Raw genomic sequence first — 14,740 nt, 5'->3', positions numbered from 1 at the left:
CAAGGAAAATAGGTTTATTTGCTCTATGTTTATTAATTTGTGCAGTTATTCAGTGTCTGGTAAATTAATGTTCAAGAAAAAATATTAATTTTTATTAAAATGTTCTATTTTATGTTAATGATTACTCATTTATTTCAGCCCTTTGTATTCAGCATGTCTCTATTGAAATACTAGTAAACCTATGTTCCTATGGAAATTGAAACTTTTGGGTGTTTGTGGCCCACATAAACTTAAACCTTGTTTATTTGGCCCGTGTTAGCCTTTGAGTTTGACATGCTTGACCTACAGCACTAGTCCACTTGGGGCCTCGGATCTTTACCCTGCAGGCTTTCCTCTTGTCCAGGAAGAAATGAGAAAACTACTAATACAATGCCTTCTTCCCAGGGATGGCCACCTCTTCCAAGTACCATAATTGTGTTTAGTGTGCGCATGTTTTTTTTTAAGAGAAAATGTTTTAAAATAAATCACTGACTCATGGTGATAACTCCACACTATAACAGACCCAAACTATTGGGAACCTTGAATTCTGTGTAGGGTCCCCTTAAAATCACATAAGAGAAAAAGGACCGGATATAAAACAAAAGGCACAGAGATTCTCAATGACTTCTCGTGCAACCTGAGCAGGGTCTGCCCTAAATGCACCTCAGCTTCTCAGCTGTAAAGTGAAAGTTAGTGTGAGTGAGTGAGAGAGAGAGAGTGTGTGTGTGTGTGTGTGTGTGTGTGTGTGTGTGTGTAAAAGACAGAGAGACAGAGTTAAGCCAGGGACCAGACAAGCTGTTTCGTAGGTTCCTTTTAGATCCAAGCTTATGAGCTACACCAGGTGGTACTTCCTCTGACGGAGTCTTCATCTACTAAATAATGCAATGTAAGAACATGCAGAAGGAAATAGATTTCTTTTATAACCAACCTCAAATATTAGTTAAGAACAAATACTAATCATCTTTACTTTTCATCTAAAGAATACTCTTTTTGTAGCAACTGGCCCCATCCCATAAACCCAAAGATGTTGTTAATGACATATTTAGGTACTTGAAGTTACTTCATAAGTAACATTATAAAAAATAAGTGCCTCACTAGAAAGCACTCTCTATCATAATCTTTATGCCTGCAATGATAACTGAACTGAAATCATTTCAAAATATTTATTTAAAAATGTGTTCATGGGAAATCGTGTAAAGACTTGCAAGTGAACTTGAGCCTTTGGACATAATCTTGTTCATAGGTCCTTTACTGGTTATCTGTGCAATATTGGAAAACAGACCTAGGTATAATGTTTTCACTTGACATAAGTCAAAAATTTGAGAGCACCAGCTATTTGCAAGGTGCTATTGTGGGAGATATGAACATGATTAAGGTATGGCCCCTATAATCAGAAGCCTACAATTTATCTAGTGTGGGTGGTGAGATAAATACACAAAATACAAAGAACGAAGGAAGAACAAGCTCTACAGAAGTAAACATGTGAGAATGTAATACAAAGCACCCCCCCAAGTGCTTCTGTTTCATATGTGAGCTATAATTATCCCATAGCTTCTTATTGTGTTTGTTGTTAAGCGTATAAATTCCTACTACAACCAAGTCACTGTGGAAGGCTTTCCAGAACCCTAAAATACATGAAGCCAAACTAGGTTTAATGCTCTGAGACATAATGATTTTAAAAGTATATAACAAGAGATTTAAATTTTTGTAAAAATAAGAACACATTGAAAGACATTCAGAGAAAAAGAAACCCATGTTACCATGTAGCTCAATGTTTTTTGCATGTTCATTTCTAGTTTCTGTCCTTGTCCATGTGCATACACAATAGAAGATTCAAATCACAGGAGAGTATGCCAAGGGGTTTATAACCACTTATCAAACAAATCCTATGCATAGTAATTGCTCTGCATCAGAGACCAACAAAAGGGATTATTCTGGTTTGATGTGATCTGAGACTTTCACAGAAAACTTGAAGAAAGGTACAATTTTAATAGAGGAAGACAGCCAAGTGCATTCCAGGAGAATGGTATAGTATCATCAAAGTCAGGAGGTCAAAAAATGAGGAACGTAGAAAAGTTGTGGAAAGTAAAACTATTACAACAAAATTATATAATCATAAACTCCGGGTTGTAAATGACCTTAAAAGCCATCTAGTACAGTAACTGAATGTGAGAGCCAATTAGGGAGAAGTTGGCTGTTATGGTAGAAGCAGACAAAAGTATTCAAAGTTTCTGAGCCAGCAAATGGCATGATCAAAGCTGTGTTCTGTAAAAATTCTCTGTGTCTGAAGCAGAAAAGATAGGAAGCAGATAGCCTACACCCCTTCCTTCTGACTGCGAGTCCTGCCCAGGCTTCAAAGTCCAATCAAGTACCATTTCTGGGTTATGCCTTCTTAGAAACCTCTAGTTATCTCTCCTTCCCATGAACTCCCAAAGATCTTGGTCTGCACTTGTACCATATAAACAGGATTGTGTCAGGCAGGTCTCTAATTCCTCTCTGACAATGTCTGTTCCTCAATGACCGATGGTATGTTGCATGAATCTTGGTATCTCTACCTCTCTCACCATTGACATTGCCTAGTACAGAGTTGGAAGAAGAGGTAAGAGACAGTTTCTACAGAGCCTTGGAAACCATACTGAGGAGCTTAAACTTTATTCTGAAAGTAATAGGGAATCTCAGAAGTAATGATAAAGGACATGACAAGAGGCAGGAAGACCTGTAGTAACCCAAGCAAGAGAAGAAGAATTTTAGGGCACCAACGACCTGCAGGGCACTCTGTGAAAGATATAAATGATGATAGAATTAGACAAATTCAGAAACTAGAATAGAGGTAGAATCAAGTGAACTTGGTAAAGATGGAAGGAAACAAAGATGGGAACAAGGAGTAATGAATGACACTCAGGTTTCTGGTTTGAGCAACTGGAAGTTACCGCCCACAGAGAATGGGAACAATGGAGGAGGTGTAGATTTAAGATTAGATGATGAGTTTAAGGAAAATCAAGTTGAGGCTTCCCTAGGATGGATAAGTAGAAATGCCCAGTATGTAATGACTATGGCACCCAGTCTAGGAAGAAGTTCTGGAATGGAGATCTAGGTTTATAGTCTTCAGATAAAGTTAGTAACTGGTTAATGGTGTCATATGAAGAACTCACAATTGTTCATTGGATTAACTATTTTGTCCTGGCCAAAAGCAGTCTCAACAGAGCGGTGTGGTCAAAACAAGACTTCAGGGGCTGAAAAATGAGATAGAAGTGACAAAGGAGGAGGAAGAATGTGGACTCCACATGAACCTAAATAGAGCTCAAATGAACCAAGGAAATGGAGTCGCTCGGAAACGCAGATTGCATGTCAAGTGTCAGCTGGGCCTCTCCCTCCACCATCATGCTTAGTTTATAAGAGGAGGCACTTCAGCAGTAACCATGATGGAGAAAATACTAGCAAAGTGGCAACAGACAAACCAAGGCAGTGGGAGGGGAAAGCCCATCCTTTATACGTTATAGACAGAAGATTAAAGAGTTGACTGTTTTTTCCTGAGTCAAAGGGTTTGCTTAGCAACAGCGAACAGAGTTACCCCCTTTTTCTCTTCTAGAAGCCACCACAGTAGATCACCACCAAGCCATCAGTGAAGTAGGGTCCACAGATGTAAGGACCCTGAGCAATGGGCTGGATTCTCCATACTCTGCAAGGGTGCCATCCAATGCAGTAGCTGATAGCCATATGTGGCCACTGAAATTAAAATTTTAATTACTACTTAATTTCATTTTTATTTCACTTGCATCTCACTTCCTCTGTTTTACTAGTCCCAGTTTAGCCACTCAATAGTCACATGCAGCTAGTGGCTACTGTACTGAACAGCCCAGAATAGAAAATATTTCCATTATCTCAGAAAGCTCATTGGACAGTACTGCTCTGGAATAAAGAAGTCCTTTTAAAATGTTCTTTTATTACCCCAAGGATATTATAAACACATGCTGAGAGTCCCCAGAGTGCGACGCATCACGTGCAGGCCTGCCTCCTCCAATCAGATGGAAGCCAAAGGGAGAAGGAAGCTGCATTCCCCCTGCAGGATCCTCAGTGAAGTCTCAGGCTAAATATTACGTAAGAAAACCCTCCAGGACGTGGGGCCCTCTGAAAGAAGGATGACTCATCTCCTAAGATCCATTTTAAGGATGAAGATAAAGTTCAAAATAACAGCTCTGAGAATGAAAGAGAATAGTAGAAGTCTATTGATTTTTAAAACGTTGCTTGGAACCCTGGAACATAAAATTTACTAGAAGACGTGACACTCCGGATTGTCCGTGGCAAATTGTTTAGGTCTGTATTTCCATCTGCATTTAATTCCTAAATTTGCATATGAGTCAAAAGAAGGATCTTGTTCTAATCTAAGGCCTAGGCTTTGATTCCACAAGAGAGAGAATGTTCTCATGTAAGAATATAAACTAGAAACACTGTTATAATAAAATGTGATTACACATGATGGAAAAATATACGAAGACTGTGAAGTATTGCTCTGGAATTTGGGGCCAAGATTCACATATACTGCCTTTAGGCAAACAGCAGCGGGCATTCCAGAGGATGAGGAAAGAGATATCATGAATGTCACAACCCGCAGGATTTTCATGGTACTCATATAACCAGCACTGAAATCTGTCCACTCTGTCATTTCAACTGTGAGAAAACAGGTGCTGAGGCCTACTCTGCAGATGGAAAAACAGACCTTAGTCTGACGCTGGTGTCATCAAAACATTAGTCTACTGGTTCCTATCTGGAGCCCTAATGCTTGTAAGCTACTGAACTGTTGACATCTCAGTAAGTCAGAAGTTAAAACTCCTGCCCAGGGAACAAATGCAGGAGAGCATGAGAATTTGAAAATTCACCTCTCCAGGCATCCAAGCTAACAAACGCTTATTGGCCTTCCTATTCAAAGAGCAGGATTCTTGAGAGAGGGGAAGTGAATGAAGGAACAAATGGAGTAGCTTTGTTTTCTTAAATAATAAAAACTAGTGACATTGTGTAAAAAATAAAAAAGACCTGTGGGGCTGTTTGTTTGTTTTTTAACAAGGAACAATGACAAATTAAAATCCTTAAATCATGAGGAAAGTTGACATTTTCTTCTGGAAGACCGGACGTTTAGGTTCAGAAACTATATTATAGTTGAGGTTCAGAAACTATTTTATAGTTTAAAGATCAAGCTTTCAGAAACCAGGAAATTCCAAAGCAAGCCTACAGCAGCGCTAACTTGGACCCATGACACATGGTACATATTTTACGGTCTGTGTTTAACAAATAGCTAGGAAATGGGGAAAAAAATGTTCCACGTATTCAACATGGCAGAGTAAATGCTGTAGCAGGCAGAAGAATTTCAAGATGTCTGAACACTACTCTGAGAATTCCTACTCCGTTACTCTACCTTTAGCACTTTGGTTTGTTTTTAAAATTTTTAGAAAAAAATACATGTGTAAAATACTATGCGCATCACCATTCTATAAACTTGAGAGGTGGTTCCCCCTCTTTCGACAATTCTTTAAAAATCTCATGAAACAAATTCTTCTTTTCCTCAATTTGAGACCTTAATTTTCTATCCCTGGAACTTAAAAATACTTACATAATTGTCTTCAAGTATGGCTTGACTTTTCTTCCTTGATGGAAACAGCAATCCTGCCAACTTTAAAATTTATAGCTACAACCGTATATTTTTCATTTTTAAAAACACAAAAGATCCCACAACCCTTCAAAGTAATTATGAACATTTCTTCATCTTAATCCCACGTCACTCTGAAATCTACTGCAACTCAGCATACAATGGAAAGAACATCTACCTCTGAGTCTCAGTGCAGAATATCACATTTGGAGATAATATTGATGTCTAAAAATATTCTAGTGGCAATCATACTCCAAACATCAATTTCACAACAAAGTAAAATTGTGTTAAACACAAATTCCTCTGTGTTTAACAAATAGGTGGGAAATGTGTGTGTGTGTGTGTGTGTGAATGTGTCTGTGAGTGTGTGTCTGTATCTGTGTGTGTCTGTGTATATGCTTGTATGTGAGTATGTACACCTATACCACTTTCTTACTTTTACAGACTATACCCCAGTTCTCAAAAGCAGTTTCACAACACCTCATTAATTTGATCTCCTGACAATCCTAAAAGGTATACGATGGGGGATTATTTATTATTCCACTTGATAGAGCAGTAAACTGAGTACAGAAAGGCTAAGTGACTTGGCAAAGCCCAAAGCTCATCAGCGGCATATCCTGGAAAACTGATCCGACTGCTGACTCCCAGACCTGGCCTTCAAAAGGAAGTTCAGGTGCGAGTTTCAACTAGACGCAAAATGTGCAAAGCTGCCCCACTTCTAACGTGGTCTGAACAAGGCTTCTTTTTTCTCCCCCAACATCATAACGGCTTACAGTCTATCTCTAGGCTGGAAAAATGGGGGCAGTCGCCTGGATTACAGAGGCTGCATGGAAAGACTGCATTTGCAAGTGTTTACATTTGCAACATTATATGCTTTTGAAAACCTAGTCAATATAATGCTATAGTCTAACAGCTTCTGAGGTGAAGTAAACTCCGGATCATGTATCTTTGAAAAGAAGTTTAAAAAGTAATCAAGAAAAAGTGTTTCAAGAAAAGTCTAGGCTGGAATTTAAATTGTAGCACTGGTTACAAAACTTGTTCAAAATTTGAATTTTCCCAAACAGATTTTGACTTTTTCTACATTTTCTCCTTGGCTCGGGAGACCACAACGAGGTGGTGTGGCAATGTCCCTTTCACTGTTAAGTTATGGGCTCGAGTTTACATCTAAATAGCATTTGTCTTCAATAAAAATCACTTTTAAAGGCAGCATTCCTGTTCTTTAAAATTACTCAAGGATTTGTTTTTCTTTTCAATTCCTCAAGGAAGCAACAGAAGGGAATGGAGAATGTGCCAACTTAAAATGTTACATGTGTTTCTCTATATTTTTCAATTATTAGGCAAACTCTCAGCAGACAAAAATGATTTTTTTCTTTCTTTTTCTTGTATTTTTCCCCCAAGAGTAGAGCTTGGCACAGGCCACATGGTGGTCACAGACTGTGCTGCAAACCAGGCAGGATTCTCAGGTCCCCTCTTCCAGGGTGATGGACAAGGAGGCATCTCAGCGTCCAGGCTTCCCCTCACAGGGGACTTACAGGAGGAAATGAGCAGTGCAGATGGGGGAGCCATCAGGGCTAAAGGGAGGGATGGGTCTGTGTGGACAGTGTCGCTACCAAGACAACTGACCTTAGGAACAAATTCAATACTGTGTTTTAACACCTCCACACACAGGTCACAGACAAAACAGTGGAGGAAAAACATCTACCGCACAACAGTAGTAGCCCTGGATTCCAAATATATGTATACCATTGGTTCGGCATCACAACCACAGCCAACTTTACAAGGAGACAATCTGCTGTTGGATAATTGAGCCTTTCCTCCCTAAAACATGTCTGTCAGTTCCTCAGTCAGGGTTTAGTCTAAATCACATGATTTACATTCTGTTTCTTTTCGATCAGATTGTAATTGGCTTTACATTTTGTTGTGTTTTTTCATTTGCCCCTGTTCTTGAATACATGGTTCAAATACATTTTCCCCCCTTTATTTTTTTATATAAAAGAGACTATATTTTATATATTTGAAGTTCGAACCATTTACATGCCACAACAACATTTTAGAGTTAGAATCAAACAAAAACAAACAAAAACTAGTTCCACTCTAGGCCAGGAAAAAATGGTGAAAGCCACACGAATAACCAGCCCTGAATAACTAAGCATAATGTCCACATAGTGATATCTGTGAATGTAGAGCTAGAATATTAGAATATAACAAGCCCTGGCCGGGTAGCTAAGTTGGTTATTTTCCTAATAAGCCAAGGTTGTGGGTTCAATTCCAGGTCAGGGCACATACAAGAATAAACCAATGAATTCATAAATGAGTGGAACAACAAATCAATGTTGTTGTTGTTTTTTCCTCTCTCTTTCTCTCTCAAAATCAATAAAGAAAACAATTTTTTAAGAATATAAAATACATGTATGATAAAATAGCAACATAGAAACAAGCTTATATAAGACATATATTATAGAAAAGAGAATGTTCACCCCCTATAATTACATCTAAGTTCACAAAAGACTGTTTTTTAAAAAAATAGGCTCTATATTCTAACTTAGGAATGTTGAAATAGCTGTATCTTGTGAACTGCACTTGCTATTTCAAATTAATGTGAGAAATTGTTCCCAAACATATTTTAAATGTGCATCTGTTGCTGCTTATCTATGGGAGTTCAAGTACAAACTGCGGATGGTCATCCAAAAGCAATGAGTATCTAAGACACATGTGACCCATATGCTGCGCAACCAAGGAGCCAACTACTTTATGGAGAGAGCTTGGCCTCACAGGATGGCTCAGATTTAACCTTGACCCAGAATGCACTCTCAAGAGGTGGTAGGGTTGTGGGAGAAATTCCTAGTGTGTATTCTAGACAGACCAGCAGGAGGAACACACGCAGCAATTGAGTCTTCCACCTACTTTGCGAAGCCAATGAAATCCTCATGGTTGGTGTTGATGTAGGAGACTTGGATGTCAATCAACAGTAGTACCTGTAAGTCGAAGAGAAACACTTCAGTGAAATCCATCTTAAATAGTCTCAAACACTAAAGTCAGCAATTGCCTGCAAATTATCTGCATTGAATTTTAAAAGGATGCTTCAGTGAGAATGAAAAGGTGCATTCATTTTTTTGGTTCATTAAATTCGTAATTTTTACTCTAAATTTAGAAATTGAAAATCTCCATGAAAAGTCTGATTCCCACAAGAAGACAATAGCATTATAATTGCTAGGCATGCACTCTTGGCCAACTTAACACAGAACCTAGAATTATTCTCTTCCTCTAAAATGTAGGCATGATGTTCAAACGAAGGGCACACATGTTAAACAGGACACACATGTATAAAAGGACACATGGCAAGGCCAGTGAGGAGCTGTTCAGAGCTTCCTGCTCCCATAGACACCATATGTTAGCCTCAAAATAGCAATATCCTCTCCTCTTCTATCTCGTTAAGTTCCCTATAAGCAAGCAGAAAAATGTCATTGACCCACTCAAAAGTGCAATATACAAATAAATAGAAAGCCTTCTTGAGATCAATAAGCTTCATCATCACAGCAAAACTTCAGTCAGTTCTCTGCTAAAAGATCACCTCATTGGGGGATCCTCTCGGCCGGTTCTGTCTGAATTAGCACTCTTCTTACTCTCTGTCCTATGTCTCGAGCTCATTTTCCTTTTGTAGCACTACCACTAGCTGACATAGGAAGTTTCTACAAATTGACTTTATGGACCCCATCTGCTGTAGCCACTACTGTATCCCAGGGACTAGAACAGAGCCTAAAATACCATGTGAATCCAACCAAGATTTGTCAAGGAATGAACTGGATACATGTTTCAGTAAACATGAAAATGTACTGATCACAAGGCACTTATATAAACTCTAAGTCCAAGACCTGGAGGGTCCCTCTGTAGAAAATATTCTTCAGTGGGAGACAAGGAGACTGAGAGAACAAGAAGAGAGTGGGACAAGCAGAAACTTTAAGAAAGAAAGCTTTATTCCAGAGTTATTCAAAACTGGGCTCCCCTTCCTAAGTTTCCTTTTTGTTCTCCCAACAGTCCCCATGTCTTCCTAGAATGCTGAGCTTTGTTGATAGGGAACAACGCTTAAGAATTCTTGCCTCTGTACCTCCAGAGCTCTGCACTGAGACTGCTGAATGAACTTTTAATGACCTCGATGACCCCACGCTGCCTCCCTACACTGAAGGTGACACTGGAGCGCAGCAGAGCACTCTTGGTAAGGCTCACTGACATAGTCTACATATTGCTCCCTTGTGGGAACTTTCTTAGGGAAGACTTCTTCCATGATCCTCACCCCACTCTCACCCAACACCAGGATGAATGATGATGTTACTCTCATGTCGCCTATGTGTTGTATTTTACATATACTGCAGCCTACACTTTGTATTTGTGGTGTTTAGCACCAATTAATCACTCGTCTGTTTGCATCCCTTGTCAGCCTCAGAGGAACAGGGATTACATTTGTCTTGTTCACCACTTGATCCCCAGAACCTAGCACAATACACATAGCAAGTGTCCAATAAATCCCTGTGGCTGTAAATTTTAAAACTATCTCCCAGCTCTGAACAACAGTTTGTTCTCAAGTGCACAATTTATTCCCATATAATTAGTATGTGGCCATGGTTTCTCATGCACTGCCCAATGCTGTGGGCTCTGAGGCTCTGCTTTTGTGGGGAATCTCAACTGGTCCCCTCATCAAATCTTGTTTGAGTCCCAAGAGGACCTTCCAAGATGAGTAAATGGGTCACCCCAAACCCACCCTCACTTCCAAACATAAAGTGAAGGCTACTGGGCCAGAAACATAATACTTGTATGAGAAATTTCCTACCATCAGATAGTTTGGTTTCTTCTGTTAATGAAGACAACTGAAGAGTTAGGAAGAATGATCTTTATTGGATTATCTGTGGTAGTGCCTCAAATCTTCCTATACTGAAGCAATATTCTGTTATACTCTCAAATCCACTTGGTCAGGAGTTTGTATGAAAAAACCATCGAATTGAAGCACAAGTCAATTGTTACCAACATAAAGAGCAAAATATCTACATAATTCTCAACATTGCCAAGGGTTGTCATGAATGTCTTGGACGTTCTCGCACATTAACTTGGACTGCAGTGTAGGGAAAAAAAGTGGAAAAAATAAAAACTACGGCTGTTCTCATTCATATTCCTGGAAACTAGGAGTCTGTGTTCATCCCAGGAAAAGAGCCAGGTCACATATGGGGGATGAAAAGAGTACATTTTTTTCTCACTTTTTTCACTTTCTCAGAGTTTCTCAGTGCCTTTCTCACCCACAGTTATTGAATATGGAGTTGAAGAAAAGTAAAGCTATCCTTGGGGGCAGTCGTCGCCCACAAAGCCGACCACTTCAACATGCACTCTCATGTCTGGGAGCACCTGGAAGAATTACAGGCACATACAGGTACTCAAAAGCCCTTTGTTTTAGAAAAAAATTCACCGACTGATTTATGGGTTTCCATATTTTTAATTTTGAAGAATTTTTCCTCCCACAAAGCTGCCAGAGCAGAAGTCTGTAATAGTTCCATTTAAAAATATATATATAAGAACACCTCTCAACAGTTCTAGTGCAGAGGCCTGAGGACACTGGCCTCTCGACCACCACGAGGGCGAGGGTGGAGGGGGCACCAAGGCAGAATGGAGTGCAGGACGCAGATGTGAGAGCTGTGCAGATGGACATGTTCACCCGGCCGAACCAGGCGTGCTCCCACATAGGTCCCTGTCAGAGGTGGCAAGTGTTAGCTTCCTCAGGCCAGCCGAGGTGGTCACTTGGGAGAAGACACCCACCCACCTCGTCTCCCCCTTGGAGAGTTGATTAATCAGCACATAAGAGCTGCAGAGGAAAGACAAGGTCCCTTGCAAGGAGAAAAGGTATTTCTTCCTCATACCTACTGTGCCATGGCTCTTTGGCAAAAACAACTAAAAGACTGATGAGCTCCAGCCATATTTGGGTTATTGCATCTCACCCTCACAAGATGCCTGCGAGTTAACTACCATTCCATTTACACAGAAAGTAAATGGGAGATCTGGTTTCAAACTCGGGCTGTGGGAACCCAGGGCCCACAGTCCTAACATCGCTAAGAAACAGGAAGGCATTAACAACTCAGTTAGCTATGGACACAGAGATAATAATGATACTATGCCCTCAATATTGTCATCTCAGGGAGAGCTGTGCAGATGGACATGTTCACCCGGCCGAACCAGGCGTGCTCCCACATAGGTCCCTGTCAGAGGTGGCAAGTGTTAGCTTCCTCAGGCCAGCCGAGGTGGTCACTTGGGAGAAGACACCCACCCACCTCGTCTCCCCCTTGGAGAGTTGATTAATCAGCACATAAGAGCTGCAGAGGAAAGACAAGGTCCCTTGCAAGGAGAAAAGGTATTTCTTCCTCATACCTACTGTGCCATGGCTCTTTGGCAAAAACAACTAAAATGACTTTGGGTTATTGCATCTCATCCTCACAAGATGCCTGTGAGTTAACTACCATCATGATTCCATTTGAAGGTGAGGAAACCGAAGTGGGAAGATGCCCACATAATGTGTTTTTTTACACAGAAAGTAAATGGGAGATCTGGGTTCAAACTCGGGCTGTGGGAACCCGGGGCCCACAGTCCTAACAACGCTAAGAAACAGGAAGGCATTAACAACTCAGTTAGCTATGGACACAGAGATAATAATGATACTATGCCCCCAATATTGTCATCTCAGGGAAGAGCTAAATAGGATATATTATCATTCAAATTTTCTAAAATAAAGCCACTAAATTAAAATGGTTATCTATTTACTCAAAGTCAGTTCTAACACAGTTGACACTAGAACCTAAGTGTTCTTGGTCAGGCAGCAGCCATGACATTAGATGTGGGGAAACTTCGGACCTCAGCATGACATATGTGGGCTTGATTTCACTGGCTCCTGAGTTAACCTTGATTTTATTCATCCCTAAGTCACAAAGCCTATTTGCTCCACTTTTGGCTCTCCACAGGCGTGAACATTGAAAAACAAGTGAAAACTATGAATAATGGTTAATGGACTTTCAAAGCACAAAGATAAAATGGAGTGGCAATGCATCCGCAGCTCATCGAGAAAACAGTACTGCTGGTCCTCCAGCCCTGCCCTCCACTTTGTCCCACCACTCCACCCCACCCTCTCGCCTCAGCCTCCGCTGCACGTTCCCTGTGTTCTGTCTCTATCTCTCTCTTCTATTCTGCCTTCCTCCTCATTCCACTCACTTGAAAACCACAAAATCTTGCAATTATAACTTCTAGAGGACTTCCGAGAGCACACAGGCCTACATCCCATGTCATACATGAGAAAACAGGTCCGAGAGTGATTTGACAAGGACAAGCTGTGACTTTGCGAGAACAGGGTGTTGACCCTGCTGTCACACCTGCAGTTGTGTCCTGGCCTCTACCAGCATCTGAAACCGTCGTGTTCCCCATTTATAATGAATTATAAATAACAGAAAAAAATCCACCTAAGTTTAAGAAGCTTTTATCTTCCTGGAGGCCTTCCCTTTTTTTAATGAGTTATCTTCACAGAGCCAAGCTGGAATTGGAAGATAATTTTAAGGTCAATCCTTACAAACCATATTCATCTACAAAATAGTTAGAAATGTTTAAAGGAGCTATTCTTAAAAGTTTTTATTTTTCAATGAAAGTTTCCCTGGGTATGCTAATGAATAGCTTTGTCCATTGTTCTCAGACAAAGAAAATCAGAACACTGAACATTTTGCACAGCATTTTAGGAATTTAGGACAATCTTGGCTCCAATCTCTGGGCCCATTAAAATTTTAAAAATCCTGTCTTAAATAAGAAAAAGTGCTCTGTTTCTGGATTAGTGTTAGTGGTTTTCAAGGTGGGCTATGTACATGCTAGGGGTACACATTATGATCTATGGGGTGCTGAGAAAAAATAATGGAACTCCTATTACTGTGTTTTAAATTGCATCCTTCTAAAGTCTTTATATTTGTTTATATCCTTAACATACACAAGATGTTAGTATAGCAACACATGTATAAAATTTATTAATAAGTAAAAATAAACATATGTGGTTGTGTTCTAACTATTCTTTCCCATTATAATGCCGACTGGTAGAGACCAGCAGACCTCCTTGGGGAGACCTTACACTCCCCACGAGGCCCCTGGCCACCAGGGAAGGCCTCTTCTCACCTGGTCCTTGGTCTTCCCTTCCCGCTCCCGAATGTGGTTAGCCACAATCCGCTCCGTTTCCTCGCACAGCCTGGGGAAGTTTGCCAGCTGTCAGGAAAAACAGATCTGAGTGTTAATACTCCAAAAGTTAGACCACAAAAAAAAAGAAGAGGAGATAAGTGATTTATTTTATAAAAGACAGGCATCACAATTCTGGAAGCAGGAGTGGAATTCTCTAGAGAATGGTGGAGTGAGAGAAGGGGCTCCTCGAGCTATAACCAGAGGTAACTATGGTACCCAGAGGAAACTTCTCTACAAAGAAACAGAAGGCCAGATACCATGCAGCACTATGCTCTACAGAGTTAGCACCTGAGAGAGGACAAAGATGAAGGGGACTGGAATGAGCATGAAGAGATGACAATGACTGGCAGTGCTCACTCACTATGTCTCAGGCTGTGTGCTAAACGCCTCATGAACTAACTCATTAAAAAAATCACAACAATCAAAACAATAGATCCTACTAAGACCATTTTGTAGAGGAGGAAAGCAAAGCACAGAGAGGTTACGTAACTTGCCCAAGATTAAACAGCTTAAAATTGGTGGGTCCAGGATTCCAACCCAAGTCCCAGACTCCAGAGCGCAGGGTCTTGCCTGTCACCCTTTTGATGATGATCCATTCCAGAAACCACAAAGATAATTTCATTTATTTTTAATTCTTCCCCAACAGATATATTTGCATATACATGTTTTTGGCAAAATTGTAGAAATAATGCATTTCAATCACTTATCCCATCTAAATTATTCCGATAATTGTCCAAAATATAGTTTGCAAAAGTGAGTGAATGAATTACAGTTGTTTTCAACGTGTGGAAGAAAAAGAATAGGATGAATGAGGATGTTCAAAGAACCCTAATCTAGAAGAGGACTTAGTCAGGAAAAGCTATTTGGGAACAGTTGTGGGAC

The 14,740-nt window shown here is 40.2% G+C and overlaps 1 protein-coding gene across 3 annotated transcripts in view; it reads right to left on the bottom strand.

Moving 5' to 3' along the window:
- DNM3 (dynamin 3) overlaps positions 1–14,740 on the bottom strand; it is a 373,409-nt gene that overhangs the window by 235,066 nt on the left and 123,603 nt on the right. For all 3 annotated transcript variants that reach the window (XM_014540885.1, XM_014540883.1, XM_014540884.1), the window contains exons 11-12: positions 13,799–13,885; positions 8,525–8,595 (exon numbers count right to left, since the gene is read on the bottom strand). In XM_014540885.1, the coding sequence (XP_014396371.1) occupies positions 8,525–8,595; positions 13,799–13,885 (158 nt within the window). The remainder of the gene's footprint in view (positions 1–8,524; positions 8,596–13,798; positions 13,886–14,740) is intronic.

The sequence above is a fragment of the Myotis brandtii genome, unplaced genomic scaffold (genome assembly GCF_000412655.1).
Source record: "Myotis brandtii unplaced genomic scaffold, ASM41265v1 scaffold250, whole genome shotgun sequence".
NCBI classification, from domain to species: domain Eukaryota; kingdom Metazoa; phylum Chordata; class Mammalia; order Chiroptera; family Vespertilionidae; genus Myotis; species Myotis brandtii.
This window is presented reverse-complemented; position numbering and strand designations above follow the sequence as displayed.